Source organism: Perca flavescens, chromosome 7 (genome assembly GCF_004354835.1).
Source record: "Perca flavescens isolate YP-PL-M2 chromosome 7, PFLA_1.0, whole genome shotgun sequence".
Lineage (NCBI taxonomy): Eukaryota > Metazoa > Chordata > Actinopteri > Perciformes > Percidae > Perca > Perca flavescens.
In genome coordinates, this window is record NC_041337.1 from 25,598,137 (window position 1) to 25,617,282 (window position 19,146).

At 40.5% G+C, this 19,146-nt stretch overlaps 1 protein-coding gene across 1 annotated transcript in view; it reads right to left on the minus strand.

The window, feature by feature from the left end:
* Window positions 1–2,347: 2,347 nt before the first annotated feature.
* Window positions 2,348–19,146, minus strand: part of sema3h (sema domain, immunoglobulin domain (Ig), short basic domain, secreted, (semaphorin) 3H) — a 51,591-nt gene continuing 34,792 nt past the window's right edge. Inside the window, exons 10-19 of the mRNA XM_028582619.1 lie at window positions 10,393–10,462; window positions 6,961–7,105; window positions 6,729–6,818; window positions 6,352–6,481; window positions 6,186–6,274; window positions 5,180–5,221; window positions 4,367–4,524; window positions 3,769–3,830; window positions 3,224–3,366; window positions 2,348–2,821 (exon numbers count right to left, since the gene is read on the minus strand). Of these exons, the coding sequence (XP_028438420.1) occupies window positions 2,348–2,821; window positions 3,224–3,366; window positions 3,769–3,830; window positions 4,367–4,524; window positions 5,180–5,221; window positions 6,186–6,274; window positions 6,352–6,481; window positions 6,729–6,818; window positions 6,961–7,105; window positions 10,393–10,462 (1,403 nt within the window). The remainder of the gene's footprint in view (window positions 2,822–3,223; window positions 3,367–3,768; window positions 3,831–4,366; window positions 4,525–5,179; window positions 5,222–6,185; window positions 6,275–6,351; window positions 6,482–6,728; window positions 6,819–6,960; window positions 7,106–10,392; window positions 10,463–19,146) is intronic.

Sequence of the window (19,146 nt, forward strand, 5' to 3'; positions counted from 1 at the left end):
ACATACAAAGACAGACCAACACAAATGTTAAATAAGCGTCCAGTTTGTGAGACATTATAGTTGAATTGGTTGATTTGGGAGCTTGATGCATTTTCCAAAAAAATTGCAACTTCTGAAACAAGCAGTTTCACTCCAGACTAAACAAATAAATACCAATAGGAAGAAAGTTACATAGAGGTGGAACAAGCTGTGTTCGTTTAACATTTTAACATTAAGAACAAATCACAATTTACTGCACTGCAAAGTCAGTGAAGTCGCTCAAATTCCACACACCAGACTCCATTTGACGCCAGTCCTGTTTAGCACTTTCTCAAGTTCCATCTTTGTATAATGCTTCTTTATTATACATCGAGCCTGCTTCAAAATTTACAGCCAGATGTCATTATCAGCTGCAGCTACAAGACCAGCAATATATTACTTCTTTAGTTGGGCTGGATCCCACTCAAAGTCACCAACGGCCCATTTTGGGTCCTGAGGCGTGGGTTAAAAAACATGCATGTTCTGTACAGAGTCTCTTGCCAGTTCAGTTCATACTTCGGTCCTCTTCGAAACCTGTTTCCTTGTCCATTTTGTATCAAACACGACTGATTAAAAAAAAAGAAAGGAAAAAAAAGCATCTTGATATTCTACACGGTTCAGTATGCTGAATTAATGACCAGTGACAGTAAAAACACATTTTTATCCAATAGATAGAGAGACTCTTGAATTTCATTGGAAATATGATTTTGACCAATTCAAATATCTCTGTGTTTGGCCAAACATGTCTGGTAGTAATGACCCTGGTTAAGACTCATTAAAACCATTTAAAACAGATGTCTGGAGGAAAAAGTTCTTTTTTAAGACAAGTAACTGGAAAGGCTTGACTGTGCCTCATCTAATAGCAGCTAAACATTTATTCTTTTCCCCAGAAACTTACAGAGCAAAAATGACAATTTGTAGATCAAACTGGAGTGGATGTTGAGATGTTACTTTTGTCCTACATAGCAATAATCATATTTCCTATATCTGTACACTATACTCATGTGGGACTCCAGACAATCAGAATAAGATAGAGCATTTCTTCTGACATTATAAAACACATTAGATCCACCATGCCTGTTTACTTTTTCCAGCACCTATACTAAGCTCTTTGTTGCGTGCCAGGGCCAGATATGGCTGTAAACTTTACAAGCTAACACTTGTGAAGCTAAGGAGAACATAATGGCAACATCTCCTGCAGTGTGTGTGTGTGTGTGTGTGTGTGTGTGTGTGTGTGTGTGTGTGTGTACAGCTTCTACGTCCTGGGAAAGTTGATCTGTAACCTCATCAAAGTTGTCGCCCTGCTTTTCTCTGCCTTTCATCTTTGTGGTCACGGTCAGTCATTTCGCAGTAAGACCCCACCTATCTGAAGACACCACCAGTAGAACTCTCCCTGAAAGTGAACTGTTGGTATATATCCATTTGGGGGGAAAAGATGCATAACACATTGCTACTATAATACAGTGCTATTTACTGATATTCACAACCTACAGTAAATAATTACCTTCTCAAAACCCTTTAATTAACTATCACTGCTTATTATTTTCCAAAAAACACCTACATCACAGAGAACATTTAAACATTTTGTTTGGAAAATGCTGCTTGCAACTGCAATACCATAACTTTGAGAAACATATTCGAAATCTCAAGCGTCTTGCATGTTTCTGTGAGATGCTTTTCAAAGCATACAGAATTTAATAAAAACCAGCGTCTGCCTGGAAGGTACGAAATCAATCTAAACACATCTGTTCTGCTCTGGAGAATAATTGGCAGTGTGTATGTGATTTATAATCAAGCCACCAGTATGGTCCTTAAAGGCAGCACTCACTTCAGAGGGGTTGGATGATTTTTCAAATGCTGAATATCTACTATTGGAATTTTTTCTTCTCTGTAGAGGCTCCAAATCCAAAACATGCTCTGCCATGTCCTTGTCACAACACAGACTCAGTTACACTGAGTGATCTGGGTGTGCGGTTCATCCTTCATTCAACATGCCACGCAGCCTAAGGTTCTACTTTTTCCTTTTTATTCACAAGTCTTTTGTCCTCCTGTACATACTTCAGTTTGTTTGTGTGTAGCTTAGTTTGAAAGTTTGTCACTATAATGAAAGAATTCCTTTTTTTTTGTAGATAAGTGCATGCGCATATCAAAGTCTCTGTACATACAGTATGTGTGTGTCTCAGTGTATAAGTTAAGTGTGTGTACATGTGTGTGTCTTAGTGTGGATGTTATCATAAGTGTGTGTGTGTGTGTGTGTGTGTGTGTGTGTGTGTGTGTGTGTGTGTGTGTTTATGTCACTGAAAATCCGCCCTCCTGTTCAGCGACACATTCAAGCGCTCCTTGGTGCCCTTTGCTGAGGCTTGCTCCTGCTCTTCCTCCCCGCTGCTCTTCCTCCCCCACCACCTCCACCTCCTCCTCCTCCTCCTCTTCCTCCCCCGTGCTTGTGCCTCTCCCCCTTCTCTTTCTCCTTGTTCGGCTTCACCATGATGTCACTGTGGCGACGGTGGTTGCGTGGGGGGCGGTATCCTAGCGCCCGGCAATGCTCGCCGAGGTTTCCAGGGTGAATCAGCGCCATCACGTCCTCGTACCAGGGCTGGGTCCCCGCGCTCTGATAAGACGAGGCGGACCTGGAAGCGAGGAGGCGATTGGCCGAGGGGCTCCAGACGGCGAGGCGGACAGTGACGGCGGTCCAGTGGTAGCCGTGCTCTTCCACCTGGCAGTGGTAGACGCCGCCGTGAGACAGCTCAGCTTGACGAATCAGGATGCCCCGCTCAATCACTACCAGCTGGTCACCTGTTACCAACTGGAGATAGAGAGATAGATAGAGAGAGAGAGAGAGAGAGAGAGAGAGAGAGAGATCAGATGCTGAGCACTTGTGTTTTTGGCAGTCTGGCTAATGTCCATAAATTAGTGATGAGGGACTTGTGGATGACACTGCCGTCAAAACAAAAAAACAAAGTTATACACGTTTAAGGTACTCTGCTCTGTCTTTGCAATTATTGGCAATCGCTGTATTGGAAGACAGGGGTGCTACCTGCATTTTAAATTGAAGTAGATGGGTGGTATTGGAAACTTTAGAGAATTTAATAGGAGTTGGACAAAGTTGATATCCTCCAGTATTTATGTTCTTTATTTAACAAACAAAAGGATTACAATAAAACGTGTGTGTGTGTGTGTGTGTGTGTGTGTGTGTGTGTGTGTGTACCTGGTTTAGTTCCGGACTGTTCTCTCCAGCCTGTTTGTACCAGGTAACAGCAGCGTGTCTGGATCGTGGCAGACACTCCAGGTAGGTGCTGTTGCCCTCGGCAACCATCATCATCCTCTGCTCCGCCTCCACCTGCAGCCCGGCTGAATGACAGCAAGGGAAAGATGTGATTGATTATAAATCAGTTTTTTTGTTTAATTTTAATTCAGTTTGCTTCATCCCCCACACACACACACAAGAACTGTCTCTTTCATTTCAGAGTTTATCTGGATCAAGGTTCTAAGAATGGAGGGTGTTGTATGTTGTGCTGATTGATGATGACAGTAAAGCTCCTTCATAACATATTCAATCATATATTTGTTATTTTGGGACGTATACATAAAATTGACTAGAATGTTGTAACTAGTTTCATCTAAATGTATCTTATTGTAGCTGAGGCATTATTAAAATGTTACAGTAATTGCCCGCCAAAGGTTACACCACGTTGATTGTGTCTGTAAGCACTGCTGAATGAACCAATACTTTACAGTAAATTAGCTCCTCACCTCCCTGTCTGACACACTGAGTTAGCGGATCCTCATCCTCCCCTAAGTGACGAGCATTCCTTCTGTAGAGAAAAAGACATGAAATTACAGTAAACAAAGACTTACAACCTGCTAGTCGCTCAAGAGGTTGCAATGTTTATTACACCCTGTAGTGAGGAAGTGTTTGACTTAACGAACAATACACAGACATAGTAATAATAAGGTTTAATCCACTTGGAACATTATTGGATTTGTGTGTGTGCACAGTAGAAATGTTGGCTGATGGTGGCACTAGAGGAGAGGTCAGGGCGTCACCAAAAACATCCTCATTTGCAAGTTTCATGTAAATATGTCCATCTGTCATACTTTGTAATGGAAAAGTGTTGGTCAAGTGGAAAAAAATGCTTACAATTCGATCAGTAACATTTTAGTTCCAATGTAATTTGAGCCACATTTCAAACTATCAACAAATGTGGTTACAATCTGATTTGAGAAGATAAATTCCATGTGTTTGTCCTTTCCTATTCAGACTTTAGTGGATCTTTTTAACTTGTAAGAGATATGCTACATAGCCAGAAAAATGTTGTTTGGATGAACAGATCAAATTTGTCGTCTCTACCTGCGTACGGTGGGCATGAAGGGGCTGCAGGCGTGTCCGTCCCAGGTGCAGTATGGGTCCCTGGCCAGGCAGCACTCAGCACAGGCCTGGCCGTACAGCTCACACTGGTACAGGGCCAGCTGGGACACACCCTCCCTGGAGCCCACAAACAACCACTGCTAGAGGAGGAGGAGGAGGAGGAGGAGGGGGGGAAGGGGGAAGGAGGAGACAGAGTAAAGATTGGTCAGTGAAGAGGGAAAGAGGAATGGAAGTAGGAAAGAGGAGGAGAGTAAAAAATGGAGAGCCAAGAGAGAAAGAGGACATTTAGTTTGCTCCCATACAACAGAGCTACATTGACAATCAACAGCTAAACCAGATATATCTTCACTCTCTGAGTTATACATCCAACTCGCACTGTAACAATGTCAGAGTGTGGCCACAAGGAGTGTGTGTGTGTGTGTGTGTCTGTGAGAGAGAGGGAGAAACATGGTGATGCTTGCTTTTAATAATCTTGACGTGTGTATGTGTGTGTGCACCAGCTTTTATTTTTATTCCATGAAACCCAGACTATTTTAATAATGCAAGGTGTATTTCTGTGTGTGTGTGTGTGTGTGTGTGTGGCATATCTTCATTACTGCACCCACTGAAGTAGAGTAACCATAGCAACTGGTGATGAAGCTGTCTTTGGAGATACAAGGTGGAGAGATGAGTGATAAGTGTGATGTTGTGCATGTTTGTGTGTGTGTGTGTGTGTGTGTGTGTGTGTGTATGTGTATGTGTAGGGGAGTTTGGACGTTTATAAGTGAGTTTCTGTTTGTGTCTCTCATTTGTTACCTTTTTCTTTGAGAGTGTCATGGCTGTCACAGGTGATTTGTGCTGTGAGGAAGAGAGAAAATAAATCCAGTTCAAATTGAGACAAACAAGAAAAGAAATTGTCGCACAGATACACAGACAGATAGACAAACAGACAGATAGATAGATAGATAGATAGATAGATAGATAGATAGATAGATAGATAGATAGATAGATAGATAGATAAAAGAGAGGGTCAACTAACAAAATTTCTACTGACAAAATAAGGCATTTGTCTAAACAGCTTTGGGAGCGGCTACAAACCACAATTATTTTAAAGATTTTTAAATAATTAGGAAAGCTGATCTCATAGTCTGGTAATCATCCATATCATTTCAAATGGGTTTCACAATGCACATACTTTACAATAGAGAGCAGAAAAAAAAAAACTTAGACCTCAGACAAAGAAATCTAAACCACATCAGAGAGTTTAAGAGTCAATACAGAGTTTTTCATGAATTTGAGCCTCCAGTGGAATTAATATTGAGCTGAACTGGGAATATTGTGAACTGTGGTTGCAGGAAAATATCGTTTTTTACAGTCTAACACGATAACTATGTGCAGCTGTAGAATTTTATGCTACATTTTTGAGTCTTGGTAAGTATCAAGTCTTGGATAAAAGCATTTGCTACATTTCATGTGTAGCTATTGGTTTCCATTCATTTTCATATTTTATGAACAGTTGGTTTGTAGTTTGTAGTAGTGAACATCATGTATTTTTGAACAACTGTTAGATCAGGTTTGAAGAGTCTGATGTTTGATTTTCGTACAATAAAGGAAATGGATGGACTGTGGACACCAAAGGCTGCATGAAGGGCAGCATAAAATACATACAAAAAATCTGAAACACAACAACTAATACATTTGCAGAATGATTAGCTGTTATGCAAAGTGCACAGTACTCAAGTGTATAATAAATATGGTAACCAATGCAAAATCCCTGGTATGGAGATTGCATTGTGTTTTGTACAGAAAGAGTTTGCTGTACCTGAAAGACCTGCAGCTGCTCCAGAGTGACCTCCTGACTCTGACCGTGTTCTCTGGGCAGATGGATGGCCTTCAGCACCAGGCCTGAGTCTGCAGAAATAAACCATTACTGTGAAACAACATACAACATACACAATGGGAGTAAAGATCCACTGCACACACTCTACCTGTGCCGATAAACAGGACGTCGTAGGTGCCGTCCACGGCCTCCACTCTGTCCACCAGCAGTTTGCTGAACTTGTAGTGAACACCCACTCTGACCAGGAGGGGGCGCTCTCCCAGCGGCAGCACGTTTTCCTAAAACAGTGTGACAGTTTAGGGTTTTCATTTTCAGATTTAGAAAACATTACATGTGAATGAACAATGCCATTTATTTTATTGTGTTTTTGTTTGTCAGCGTTGCGACTGGTGTCCCTTTTAATATCTTAATCTTGCTTAAGAATTGGAATAAATAGAGTGCGCTTGACCCCTCTGTAAAATATTCCACTGTCTAATTAAATCAGGTTGGTGTAATTTAAAAGAAAAAGTGAAATATCAGCCGAACCTGCAGCAGCGGGTGAGTCCTGCTGAAAAAGATGACGTCGTCAGGATACTCTCTGGTCGAGCTGTAACTTCCATATGTGCTGCTGGGACACTGAGAAGGAGAGATAAATAAAGAAACAGAGAGAAAAAGAAAAGGATAAGAATGTTTGGAAGACATTGAGAAATATTTATTCAATACGTGTGATGTAGTTCAACTTAAAAACAATTGCCTGAAGGAGTTTTGAGTAACTTACAGTTCCTGGTCGCGGGTAGGGCACCTTGCCTGTAAACTCTGCCCACTTATACTGAGGCCCCTCCTTATGAAGGAAGTTTCCCTTGAAAGCCCGAACCACATCCTCCATTCGGTAAACGCACACTGCTGAACCATTCAGGATATCGCTGCGGATAGACAAGAAAGAAAGGAGAACTGTCATTCATCACAGTCAAACTCATATATAATCTTTCCATTTGTTATTCCTCCAGCGTACATGAATAAACACATACACTGAGTATGTCTTTGATGAATTCACTCTGTGAGTTGCAATGGTCTTAAAGCAGCAAATTAAATAATGAAGTGATATACTGTATGTACTGTATGAAGAGCTGTGAGTCATTGTGGCTTTTCAGCTTGAACGCATCAATTCACTGAATGTGGTCCAACCCAAAGTCCAGCTTGGATGAATGTGCTGCTTTCAGCACATCAGTCCCCACCCCAACACATCCCATCCACTGTAGTTAAGATCATGGTTAAGATTTTGGCTAAGTGTATCTGAATTACAAATTCCAGTTGAGTTTGACAAGCAGAGCTGCCCAGAAACAGAACAGATAGAAAGACAGTGTTGTGATATTTTAGGATGGTTTCCTTCAGCTCAGATGGCTGACACATCGCATGTTTAGTCCAATTTTCCCTGGAGGGAAGCCTCTTTTCGCCCCTTCTCAGAAAGGTCAGAGGTCTCTGTAGCTGGTATGGATTTTAGTTGCTCAATGGCACTTCAGAAAGGATAAAGTCTTTCAACATGACCTTTGTCTATATCCATGACCTTCCACTTTCAGGATTACTCCGTAGAAATTCCGATTTCACTCATTTAAGCCGGATATCCATTGCCTTGGGCTTCCTTTGTGTTGGCAATCCTCTGCAGCGCCGCAAGGAGGAAGGTCTGGCAAAGTGAGTCTAACATGACCTTAAAACCCTGCCACTTTTGGTGAATTTGTATGTAAAGTGAATTAACAGAGGAAACCCACATAACAATGTTCGAATATGCTTATTTAAAAATGCCAAACAACATTGAGATGCCTATTTCTCCTACGTTTTCTAGTATATATGTATTTTTCTAACAATATGGAGAAACTTACAAACAAACAACGTATCCGTTCCCTTCAACTAATCTGAAAACAAATAAAAAAAACGACGAAACCTCGCAGCGAGCAGCTTCATTTTCTGTAGAAATATTATCACTGGTCTTAGATAGCATGTGTGATGGGCGAGAATCCAAACATGTGGACAGAAGGAGCTCAAGTATAGCTGCTAAATTCTTACTAATCAGTGTAATTTCAATTCCTCACATTTTGTAATTAATGGACCAGTTATGTATAGTATCTCAGATGAAATTCCCAAACAATCAAAGGAAGGGATGTATGAATGAATAAGTTAATAAATGAGCAAACATATGAATCAGTGAATGAAAAAAATAAAAAATAAACACACGCTACTCCAAAACAGCAATGTACAAAAAATGTATAAATATATACAGTATATATATATTACATGTAATACATGTAGATTGTCAATTAAAGTAAGTAATGATCCAATGAAAAACTAAATGATACAAGCAAATAACAGAGGACAGATCCGCAGCCTAGACTCACTTGACTTCATCACAGGGGACAAAAACCTCTGTGTGTGCAATCATCAGTGAACCAGAAAGAGAAGTTTCCATTCAATGAATGACGTTTCTGCAGACTGCAGTTCTGTGGTCGGGACCCCACCCTGGGTGATGCTTTGGATTTCTGTCCGTTCCCCGCTGAGATTCCAGACACTTTCCAAAACCCAGAAACAGAGCAACTCCCTGCTGTAAAGCTCTGGCGTCCGCCTCAGAAACTGGGTTATTCTCAGAGCATGTGGTGCCGTCAGTAAATTTGGAGGAAATGAGAAACTGCAGGCATTTTAACTTTGCTCACGCACTCATTTGTTCTGGCTTTTCCTCATTTTATATTCCTTGCTACTTTATTTCAGCCAGTGCCTATTTTTCTGTATAATTATATCTATTCACCTGTTAACTGTCTTTCAGTCTTAATGAAAGCCTCTCTTTTTGAGTACCAGACTTTATTTCTATCCATCTGTCTGTCTGTCTTCTGTCTTGCAGTTTTATATGTTTGTGTCAGTGCTCTGTCTCCAAAGGAGACACTGTTATGACTGTCTCTTAACAAGATGCGGGCAAATTACCATTTTGGAGATAGTAACAGAAAGCATATGGACTCCAATCAAACCATTTTCAGTGCTGCTTCATAGTTTCCATGTTTTGACATGGTTTTTAATAAAGTCTGTAGTTGCACGGGGTTTTGACCATGCAAATTGTGGTCAAACCAAGTTTTTTCTCAAAATTTCCTGCAGTCTCTTCAAGAAGAGATCTCAGTGAGAAACTCTGATTGAAAGGAAAATAAATGAATAACTTGCTGTTAAACAGTCAGAGCACTGATGATGATGTTGATATGATGATGAAGGCTCAAATAAGCTCAATTTCGTTAACACAAATGAATGTGTTTCATTAATGAGTCACAGTGTGACGGAAGACACTGAAGTTTTTTTTTCTAACTACTAACTTTTATAGCTACTGTAATTCTCCATATGGTGACATACACCTGTTTCATGTAAAATAAAAATAAAAACAGGTTCGCTATTTTGTATACAAAATGGCATGTTTTAAATAGTCCTTTCATAGAGCAGTAGTATTTATCCTAAAAAATGTCTATCTGTCTGTTGTGGATTATTGAATAGGTGTCAGGTCAGTGGTGGGAAATCTTCTCAGCATGAATCATCATTAACTAAAACGTCACAATCAACTCCACTGTCAGCTGCAGTTTCATTCAAAGCATTGGTTTTTAGCTAATAAAGTTCCTTTAAACTTCATTTACACAGCTACGGAGGCTAATGCTGCCACTTGGGGCCACAAAAGTGCAAAGTTGCATAATATAGCTTTAACCAAGAAGCTAGAATTTCATCCCCCACGATCAATGTTTGATTTTAATTTAAAAAAATAACTAGTTTTCTTGTTTGATTTTTAACAATGAGTGATATCATATACACCTGAGGCTCAACTGGAGCTGTTGGGGGTTAAATGCTTTGTCTTCTCTTTTCTTCCACTCTTCTGAACTCTGGAGTTCTTTATTTCACACACAAATAAGGGTTCTGCTGTCCTGCACTGTAGCACATATCAGCTGAGCCTAAATATATCTGCAGGGGTTGTTGTAATCAATACCAATGACTCAATGCATTTTTCTTTCACTATAAACAATCTCTGTAGGAATGAAAACTCTCCACCCAGTGGAATTTGAAAACACTCACAGTGCTTCCCACCCACCATCATACTGGCACTTTCAACTCTTAAACAAGCGTGCACAGATTACTAAATACCATTTAAAGTCACTGCAGTATATTCCCTTGTGTTCCGCCTTACAGAAGTACATACCTAGAGGTGGTAAACAGGCCGTAGATGAGAGGGTTCTTTTTGTCTTTCGCCTGGAGGATAAAGATGTCTTCTGGATTGAGGGAACAAGGAAAGGAGAGAGAGTTCAGGAAAAGGAGGAGAAGGATACAAAGAAGCAAAACATTGGTTAAGCAAGAGTAAAATCATAACTCAAACTGAAATTTTGATTAGTGTTGCACCTGCATGTTGATGAGTGTGTGTGTGTGTGTGTGTGTGTGTGTGTGTGTGTGTGTGTGTGTGTGTGTGTGTGTGTGTGTGTGTGTGTGTGCATCTATCAGTCTGACTGTGTGACTAATATCGTCGGGCGTGCTGGCAGTATGGCTGACTGGCTGCTTGTAATGAATCTGTAGCCATTAATAACCAGCCACAGTGGGAGAGCTGAACACAGAGTCCGCCACAGGAGAACTAAACCTGCTGTCATACACACACACACTATCACCACGCCTCAGTTCACCACGCCTTCACTCTCCATTTGAAACACAGCCAATCACAGCATTTCATAAAAAAAATTCTCACTCGGACTGCGGCCCCTCACACAGCGCAATCAGGTGGAGTGAGGATTTTTCGCTCTCTTCATCTGTCTGTCTTTAGAACCTGATGTCTCAGACACCATTGGCATTATCGATTATTAAATGGTGTTCTAGCATTTGAGAAATTACCCTGATTGGATCCTTGGCAATGTTTATATTTATATATAACAAGATATATCATATACCAAATGTCTCATCTTGACAAAATTTAAAGAGAAGATAAATCTTTGCGTTGCAACTTTGATGAATGACACTAATTAAAGCTCTATGTACTAACGTGGCACAATAGCAACACTCTGGAAAACAGATAATTCACTATCAAAATGAACTTGCTATAAAAGATTAATCACACAAAGTTTAATTAAAAGGTATCCTGCAGAGTTTTTGACCATGAGTGGCACTGTGGAATAATGCTTTGCTGAGTGTGTCCCCATTTTGTTTGTATCTTGTAAACATCAGCATCAATGCAAGTTCATCAATATTAAACAGGTTATAATTCCTTTTGTTAGACATGTATTAAAAATGATAAAAAAGAGGTGCCTCACAACACAATAATGTGTAACAAATAAAGCAAACTGTTGTTCCATAAAATCCATATCCTGTGGTTTCAAAAAAACCACAAGATGGCAAATCAGGCAAATCAGGAAATCAAAAAAATACCTTTTAAAAGTCTCTCATTTACGAACTCGCTAACAAGCATGTATATGTAACTGCATTTGTTTTACAAGAAAACTCCACGGGGTGTGTGCAGTGTTTCTGAATTTGAAAAGGCCGAACTCCTTTCCTTCCAGTTCAGTGAACACAAAACCAGTCCATAAATCCAGCCATCCTCACAATACACCCTGAGTGGTCAAAATGAGGCCATATAACCTTAGCATAGACACTACTCGTCCAACTTTGACAAATTGTGATGAATTTTGGATGTGCGTTCTTGTGTTTAAAAAACATTACATTGGTGCATGGTCTTGAAATGTTAATCACATTTCCAACATTTTTGTCCTCATATTTCTGGTGTTGCTCATCGTATAATTCAGTCGTCTGCTGTCACAGCACAGACGAGGCCTTGATTTCCACTGTTTCGCAGGTTTTGTTTTGTTTTGCACTTTTGTCTAACAATAAGAGTTGGGAATGTTTTTATCATCATATCACAACGATGGAGAACAGAGCCTTTGTTTTCTGGGTGGCATACTGTGATAGTCTATAAATACATGACTCTACTCGGCTCTGAAGTTACAGTGGGACTAATAACTAAAAGTCTTAGCAACTCTATAAAAAGGTTTTTATAGAGTAGTCAGGGTGATGTTGAGATACAAAAAGTGTGACAACCTTTGCAGCAATAAAGGATGAAAAAAGATGTTCAAAACAAGGTTTGGATGTGCTCTACATGTCTCTGCCTCTAATCTTCTCTCTTCTCCTCTCCAAAGATGAGACAGAGATGTTGTGGTGACGGAGACAGCGAAGCGTATCACTGTTCCCACATTCCTGACGTTACTGCTGCTTAAGATGGCCTCCATGGAACTACAGCACTGCAGGAAGCCTAATCTCATCACACACAAACACACACACAAACACACACACACACACACACACACACACACACACACACACACACACACACACACACACACACACACACACACACACACACACACACACACCTGCCACACCTGCCACACCTGCCACACACAGTAAAGGAGTCGGGAGGATATACACATCAAACAAAGAGAAATGAAAGTGTGGCCACATGCATGCACCCACACACACCAAACTGCAGGGACCACAGTCGAACACACGCTGATACTGTACGTACAGACACGCATACGATCAGTAGGCCCCTTAGGGCAGAGCAGAGAGGAATATGGGTAGTCTGCAGCCTGCAGCGTACACATTGCTCACTCCATCCCTTATTTGATGTATCACTCCTTCACTGTTAAGTTTTCTTTAGCTCATGTGTGCTGTTATCTCTCTCTTTACTTTCGTTCCTGTCCTTTATCACTCCTTACCATATTTTACTCATACTGTAAATCATTCCTAATTTTTTTCCCCAACCTCCTCTTCTCCTCCTCTTTTTACATTTCTAGCTAGTTTTCTTTCATGCTCACATCTCTCTCTCTCTTCAACTCCTTTCTTTACTCTAAAAACCTTTTATCATGTCTCCATTTTCTTTTTTCTCTCCTACTTTTTTTTTTTATGGCAGTTTTGGTTTATTACTCCAGATGATATATATATATATGCTCTTTGGTGAATGCTTTCATCCAAAGCACCTCAACGTTTTCTCCAAGGAAGGGATGAGCCAGACTCAAAGGGAGCGCATCGGAAGATATACATTTAAACCTGCAGAGCTGAGTTTTAATGTCTGGTAGAAGCCATTTCTGTCTCCCTTTAAACCTGGTGGGAACATGTTTATTGGGTGATCTGAATGGGTTCTGATAGAGCAAAAGAAACCAACAAAATCCATTTGTAAGTGCACACAAATATGCACTCAAACTCTAATTATCCAAATCACATCTACAGAGGTGGTCAGAGCCATATTTGGCCACATTTCCGATAAAGTGGTGATGCAGTTTGTCTGCAGGACAAGTTTGAGTTGTGGAATGGTCAATAAACCTTCATGTGCAGAGGTCAAGATCAAGGAAACAAGAAAAAAAGATGCAGCCAAGTTTAGAGAGATACAGTAAACAGGGACCTAAGCTCCCATAAGTATGACAGATGTGTTTACTTTCAAAGTATAAGAACACTAATATCCCAGAAGTGAAGTCAGTTTTTTTTTTTTTGTTAAATGTCTAGGTTACATAATGTTTAGCAGATGCCCTTATGCAGAGCAACGTACAACAAGACAAAACTATCAAATAAAACCATTCCAGTAATTGTTAAAGTAACTTTAGCATAAATAAGACCCTTTAATGGATTCTCCAGAACAGGCCTTTTTTTTTTAGTACACAGTAAACAATATACGAAAGAAAGAAATAGAAATTTATATTTTCCCTAAATGGTTGAGTTGAGAAGCCTTGAGAAGTAGAATGACACCTTTTTTTTATTTTTTTAGCTGCACAATTGTAAACAGAACAATGCAGAATAACAACATGTCAGGCTATAAACTTTTACAAACCAAGTCTTATTTCAAAACTACTTAACTAATTAAAACCAGAGAGAGGTGGAAACAGAGAGCAGTGGAAAACAGAATACAGCGACTGGTTTCTGTTTGCTGCTCTTGTGCTGTTACTGAAGTCTGCTAAACTACTTTTGAACCTGATGAGTACGACCTCCTCTTCTCTCTCCCAGTGATAATGTTGTAAAAAAAAAAATATCTATAGATGAGAAAAAGTATCAAGCACAAAAACATGAACGAATAAAATATTGAACCAACACCAGAATATAGTATAATAATACACACATGTACTAAGCACAGTGGTGCTTTGAGCTAAATGCTAATGTTGGCCTGCTTACAATGACAAAAATGATGTTCAGCAGGTACATTGTCCTCCATCTTATTTCAGCGTGTTAGCATGCTAACATTTGCTAATTTGCACCAAAAACAAACTGAAGCTGACAGGAACATCATTCGTTTTTTTGTCATGGACAAAGTGACATTTTGACCTGTTAGTAGTGCTAGGCAAAGAGTTAAGGGATCACCAACATGACTGCATGTCATCCTGAGGGGGACATTAATGTCTGCACCAAATGTCATGCCAATCCATTTAATAATTGTTGAGAAATTTCAGTCTGGAACAAAGTGGACCAACACTACCATGCATGCCTCCAGCTTGGCTAAAAAAAAAAAAAAAAAAAAAAAAGCCAGGTAGAAAGGAGGCCACACAGCGTGTAAATGTAAACATGCTCATTTCAATATTTGAAGTGCTACATAAACTTAACACGAACTTCGGTAAAGCCTGGAGGTAAAAACTTTGAAACCCCTGACTTGTGCTTGAAAGTTAGTCAGTGTCTCTTTCTTCTCAGCACCTCACGCACCTGTGCATTGAGTTTCAAATGAAAACAAAGTTAAACTTCGTCAGAGGCAGCCAGAACAACATTTTTCTTTTTCAGACTTTGAAGAAGACGTCTCAGTTATTTACAGCTCAGCTCGGCATCAAATTCATTCTTATCTCTCCGTGACAATAGTTTAAATCACACCTGATTTAGTTTCACCTTGCTTCTTACATCTACTGTAAGTTTGATTTATTAAACTGTGGTGACATTAATGTCATTAATCTTTAATGGGGGGAGGGAAAGCAAAGCATGCACACATTCATCACAAACACTGAGTGCAGGATATATGAGGCTAATTTGCTTCTGTCTACAAAGTTATCGGACCAGGTGAGTCTAGGTGAACTTTAGATAATTTTTCAAGTTGAAGCAGGAAGGTGTGCAGACTCTAAGTTCTAAAATATGTGAAACAGTTCATCTGAATCATGTTGCATGCCTTCTTTTTTCTCTCTCTCCTCTGATCTTTATAACCACATCTCATTTCTCTTTCACGCTCAGACAGCTGGCCAACATTGTTCTGTGCTGCTTTTCTCGAAATCTTCTTCTTGCCTTTTCCTTTTCTGTCTCTTTGTCTTTTCATCAGGTGATCATCCCTTGTCACTTTCTGCTCAAATCCACCTGGACTTCCCAGGATGCCTCTGGGTGTCTCTCATTCCTTTTTTTTTCTCACTTTCGCCGCCCCTCCCAGTCTCCATCCCTCCCTCCCGCTATCTTTCCATCCCTCCATCTCCCCGTCCATCTGTCTGTCTGGCCTATTTTCTCCGGAGGATTGTTCTTGAGTCTTTTCTCTAAACAAAAAGCGGCTGTGTTCCCCTGAGGGGAGATAGTCTTGTCTAGCCTGTAGACCTGCAGCCTCTGCCTCTATCTTCCTCCTCCTAATTGTCTGGCCATAGCCCCCCAGGCGCACACCCCTATCCTCATTTCTCTGCTGTTCCCTCTTTCCCTCCCTCCCTGCCCAGCCACCCTGAATGCCAACATCCACCTCCTCCCTTTGTCATCTTTCTGACCACACTCCCTCTCTTTATTTCCTCCTCGCCATCTTATAGTAATTTGCCAATAATAGCCCTGCCTCCATCTTGTCTGGTTCTTTAACCCCCTCGGCTATTGGCCCTATTCCTTCTACCACTGCACCTTTTTTCTCTGTGACACATTTCTCCCCCTCCAGCCACTGCTGTTATCCCCATCCTGATGTCTCTCTCAATTTTAACATGTATGTCCAGACTGAGATATCCATTTGGAAGATGCCTACTCTTCCAATGTGGCAATGAAGGACATTTTCACTTGGTGGCAAATGTCATTGTCTGGATACCTTTTGTCTCAGGATACAATTGATAGTATTGTTCAGAGTTATTGACCAGCAAATCAAAATGAGATAATCACCATATTATGTATCAATTTGGAGGAAACGTTCAATGTTATGGCGTTCATTAAAGAATGCTCACTAATTCCATTAAAAAAGCATTAATATGGCACTTGGCTAAACCAATCATTTATATTAAGTAGGCTATGACTATGACATTGTAAAGTGTGTCAAAATCAATAACTCATGCCAACTGCATCTCCTAAAGAAGCCCTACATCTCCTCCTTGTTTTCTCCTCCCTCCCCTCCCTCCTCACCTCATGATCTGCTCCATCCTTCCCTATTAACCCCATTCCACTCCTTCCCTCCCGTCTCCCTCCCACCGGCCCCTAACACCCTTTTAGCTTCACTTCACCTCACTCACCCCTCCATGTCCTTTCAGGAAAAATGCCTTTTGTCTGGGCTGTAGTATGTCCTGCTACATACATATCACCTTCCCTTCTCTCTGATTCTTCCCTCTGGTTTTGTCCTTCTCCTCCTCTTCTGGACACTTTAGAGAGATGTAAGAAATAAGATCTGCCAACGATCAGTGAGGACCCTTTTTTACATTCAAAACATACTCATCTGGATTTCTGCAGTTATTAGCCATCCGATTTCTCTCTATATAGTAAAATGTGACTTCCCTTGTGTCACTTTCAAGCCACCGTAGCTCAAGGGGAATAGGAAACTGGTGGCAGAGGGAAGGCTGTACCAGAGTGGAGGCAAGCTCTGCCAATGCTACTGCAATATCCACTTTAGAAGTCTTAAATAACCTTTAAACACAGCCACATCTGAAATGTTCTCTTCAGTTTTTCTTTTTTGTTTCGTCCCGAGGATCAATATCTTTAATATCTTTTATCCTTCCTTAGGACAGAGCTCCTCCCTCCCGTCCTTTCTTCATCATCCACTTTCTTAACTTTTCCTACCCTGAAGCCAAATGTATTTCAACCCTCTTCCTAATCAGCTATTCCTTCTCCCTCTCTCTCTCTCTCTCTCTCTCTCTCTCTCTCTCTCTCTCGCCCCCTCCACCTTCTCTTTCACAGTGTTAGAGCAATAACGCTTTGTTAACAGTTTCTACTCCTCATCTTCTTTCCTCTGCCTCTATTTTTCTCGTCTCCTCCTCCTTCAACACCTTGTGCTATAACCTCTACCCTCTTCTTACTTGTCCTACTTCATCTTTTCTCTCTCATCCTCTTTCTAAGCCCTCCTCTTCTTCTGGCCAGCAGCTCCCCTGCTCCCTCCTCTCCCTCTGTATCTTTCTCCTCTGTTTCTCCTCCTGATAAACTGGGCTTCCATTCAAGTATTTTCACACAAGCTATGATGGAGTAAAAAGGCTGAATGGAGGTGTCAAAACATGATTAATTTTCTTCAATATCACAAAACATGGTTTCATACCCACTTTAAACAGAAAGTGTTTTTGTTGATGAGGTAATTAGGCAGTAAATAGCGAAAATGCATTTGTCAGGTTAATCTGACAGGACTGGGCGTCCTGGTGGCTCAGTAATACATGTAACTGTACTTTCCTCAGTTCATATATGGACTGAGATATTATCTCCCCCTCCACTCTCTTTTTAAGTTTTATTTTTCTATTATCCAATAAAGACAAACTGACCCCAAGAAGATACAATCAACCCCAAAAAAGCTTTAATTGCACAGCAAAACTGTTCAAACGTTGATTTGGATGAGTGAATGTTGCCTATTAAACACCACAAAAGGCTTAAAGTAAAGTAATTTGCACTGGCGCCAGGTGAAATTATCTCAACTCACCGGCAGATTTTATTTGTACTTCTAATCTTCATATAATTTTCTGACTCAAAAATATGCCAACTGACATTTTGAGACAATTTAATTTCTATGTTGAAGCACACTGTGGTTGGTGTATTTGTTGTAGCATTTCAAACAAATTTTTCATTAGATTTGCATCTGTATTTACAAACTCATTTACGGCTATATTTGCATCCAAGCAGCCTGAGAGTAAATATGGCTACTGTCTATTGGTCTCTCCATCCTTCCTTCATCCCCACCGCTCCCTGTTTTCTTTCTACGTCTTTCAATTTATCCACCAAAATCTTTCTTTCTGGCCTTGACAGACTTTACCTTATCATAGACGTTGTGAAGATGACAGTCCACATTTTCTCCATCTTCCCTCCCTCCATTTGTCATATTTATCCTTTAAGCTATAAAACATACTTCATATTCTTCCTCTTCTTTCTCCCCACCTCTTGGTGTAACACTTATCCCTCAGTGAAGTCCCAGACTGCCCCAGTAAAGTCTTTCCAAACAGAAATACTCTCTATTCTCTATACTTTCCTGTTTGCTCCTCTCCCTCCTTCAATTCCCTTCCAGCATTAGTGGGTGATGTAGTGACAAGAATATGGGTGCTGTTAAATGTCTGGAACATTGAATCTCTCACACACAGACAAAAATAGATGAAAATACCTCAGTGTGTCCGGCCACAGAGGGCTGTCTGTCTCCAGCTAAAAAAAAAACTTATAAGATGACTGTCCTCTTCAACAGCTACAACCACAACAGGGACAACAGCAGTAAAAAGCAGAGCATCTGCTTCCTTGTAAGCTGGACTCCTGAGTTCTTTCAGCTTGAATGGGCAGCAGGAGGAACGCCTGTCCTCCATTAGAGAGAAAACACTAAACATGAACCACTTCCAATCTACTGTTGTTGTTTTTTTAAATTATGGTTCAATAAGGCTTCACGTATCATTTCACACAATAAGTGAAATCAACATTTGCAGTGAGCCTCATGAAAGTGAACCTCTATAACTCTAGACACAAAAACAACTGAACAATAAACTCAAAGCAAACCCGCCATGAGTCAGTCCATGTGGTGATCACGGACCAGAAGCTCTGTTCAAAACAAAGCCAACCG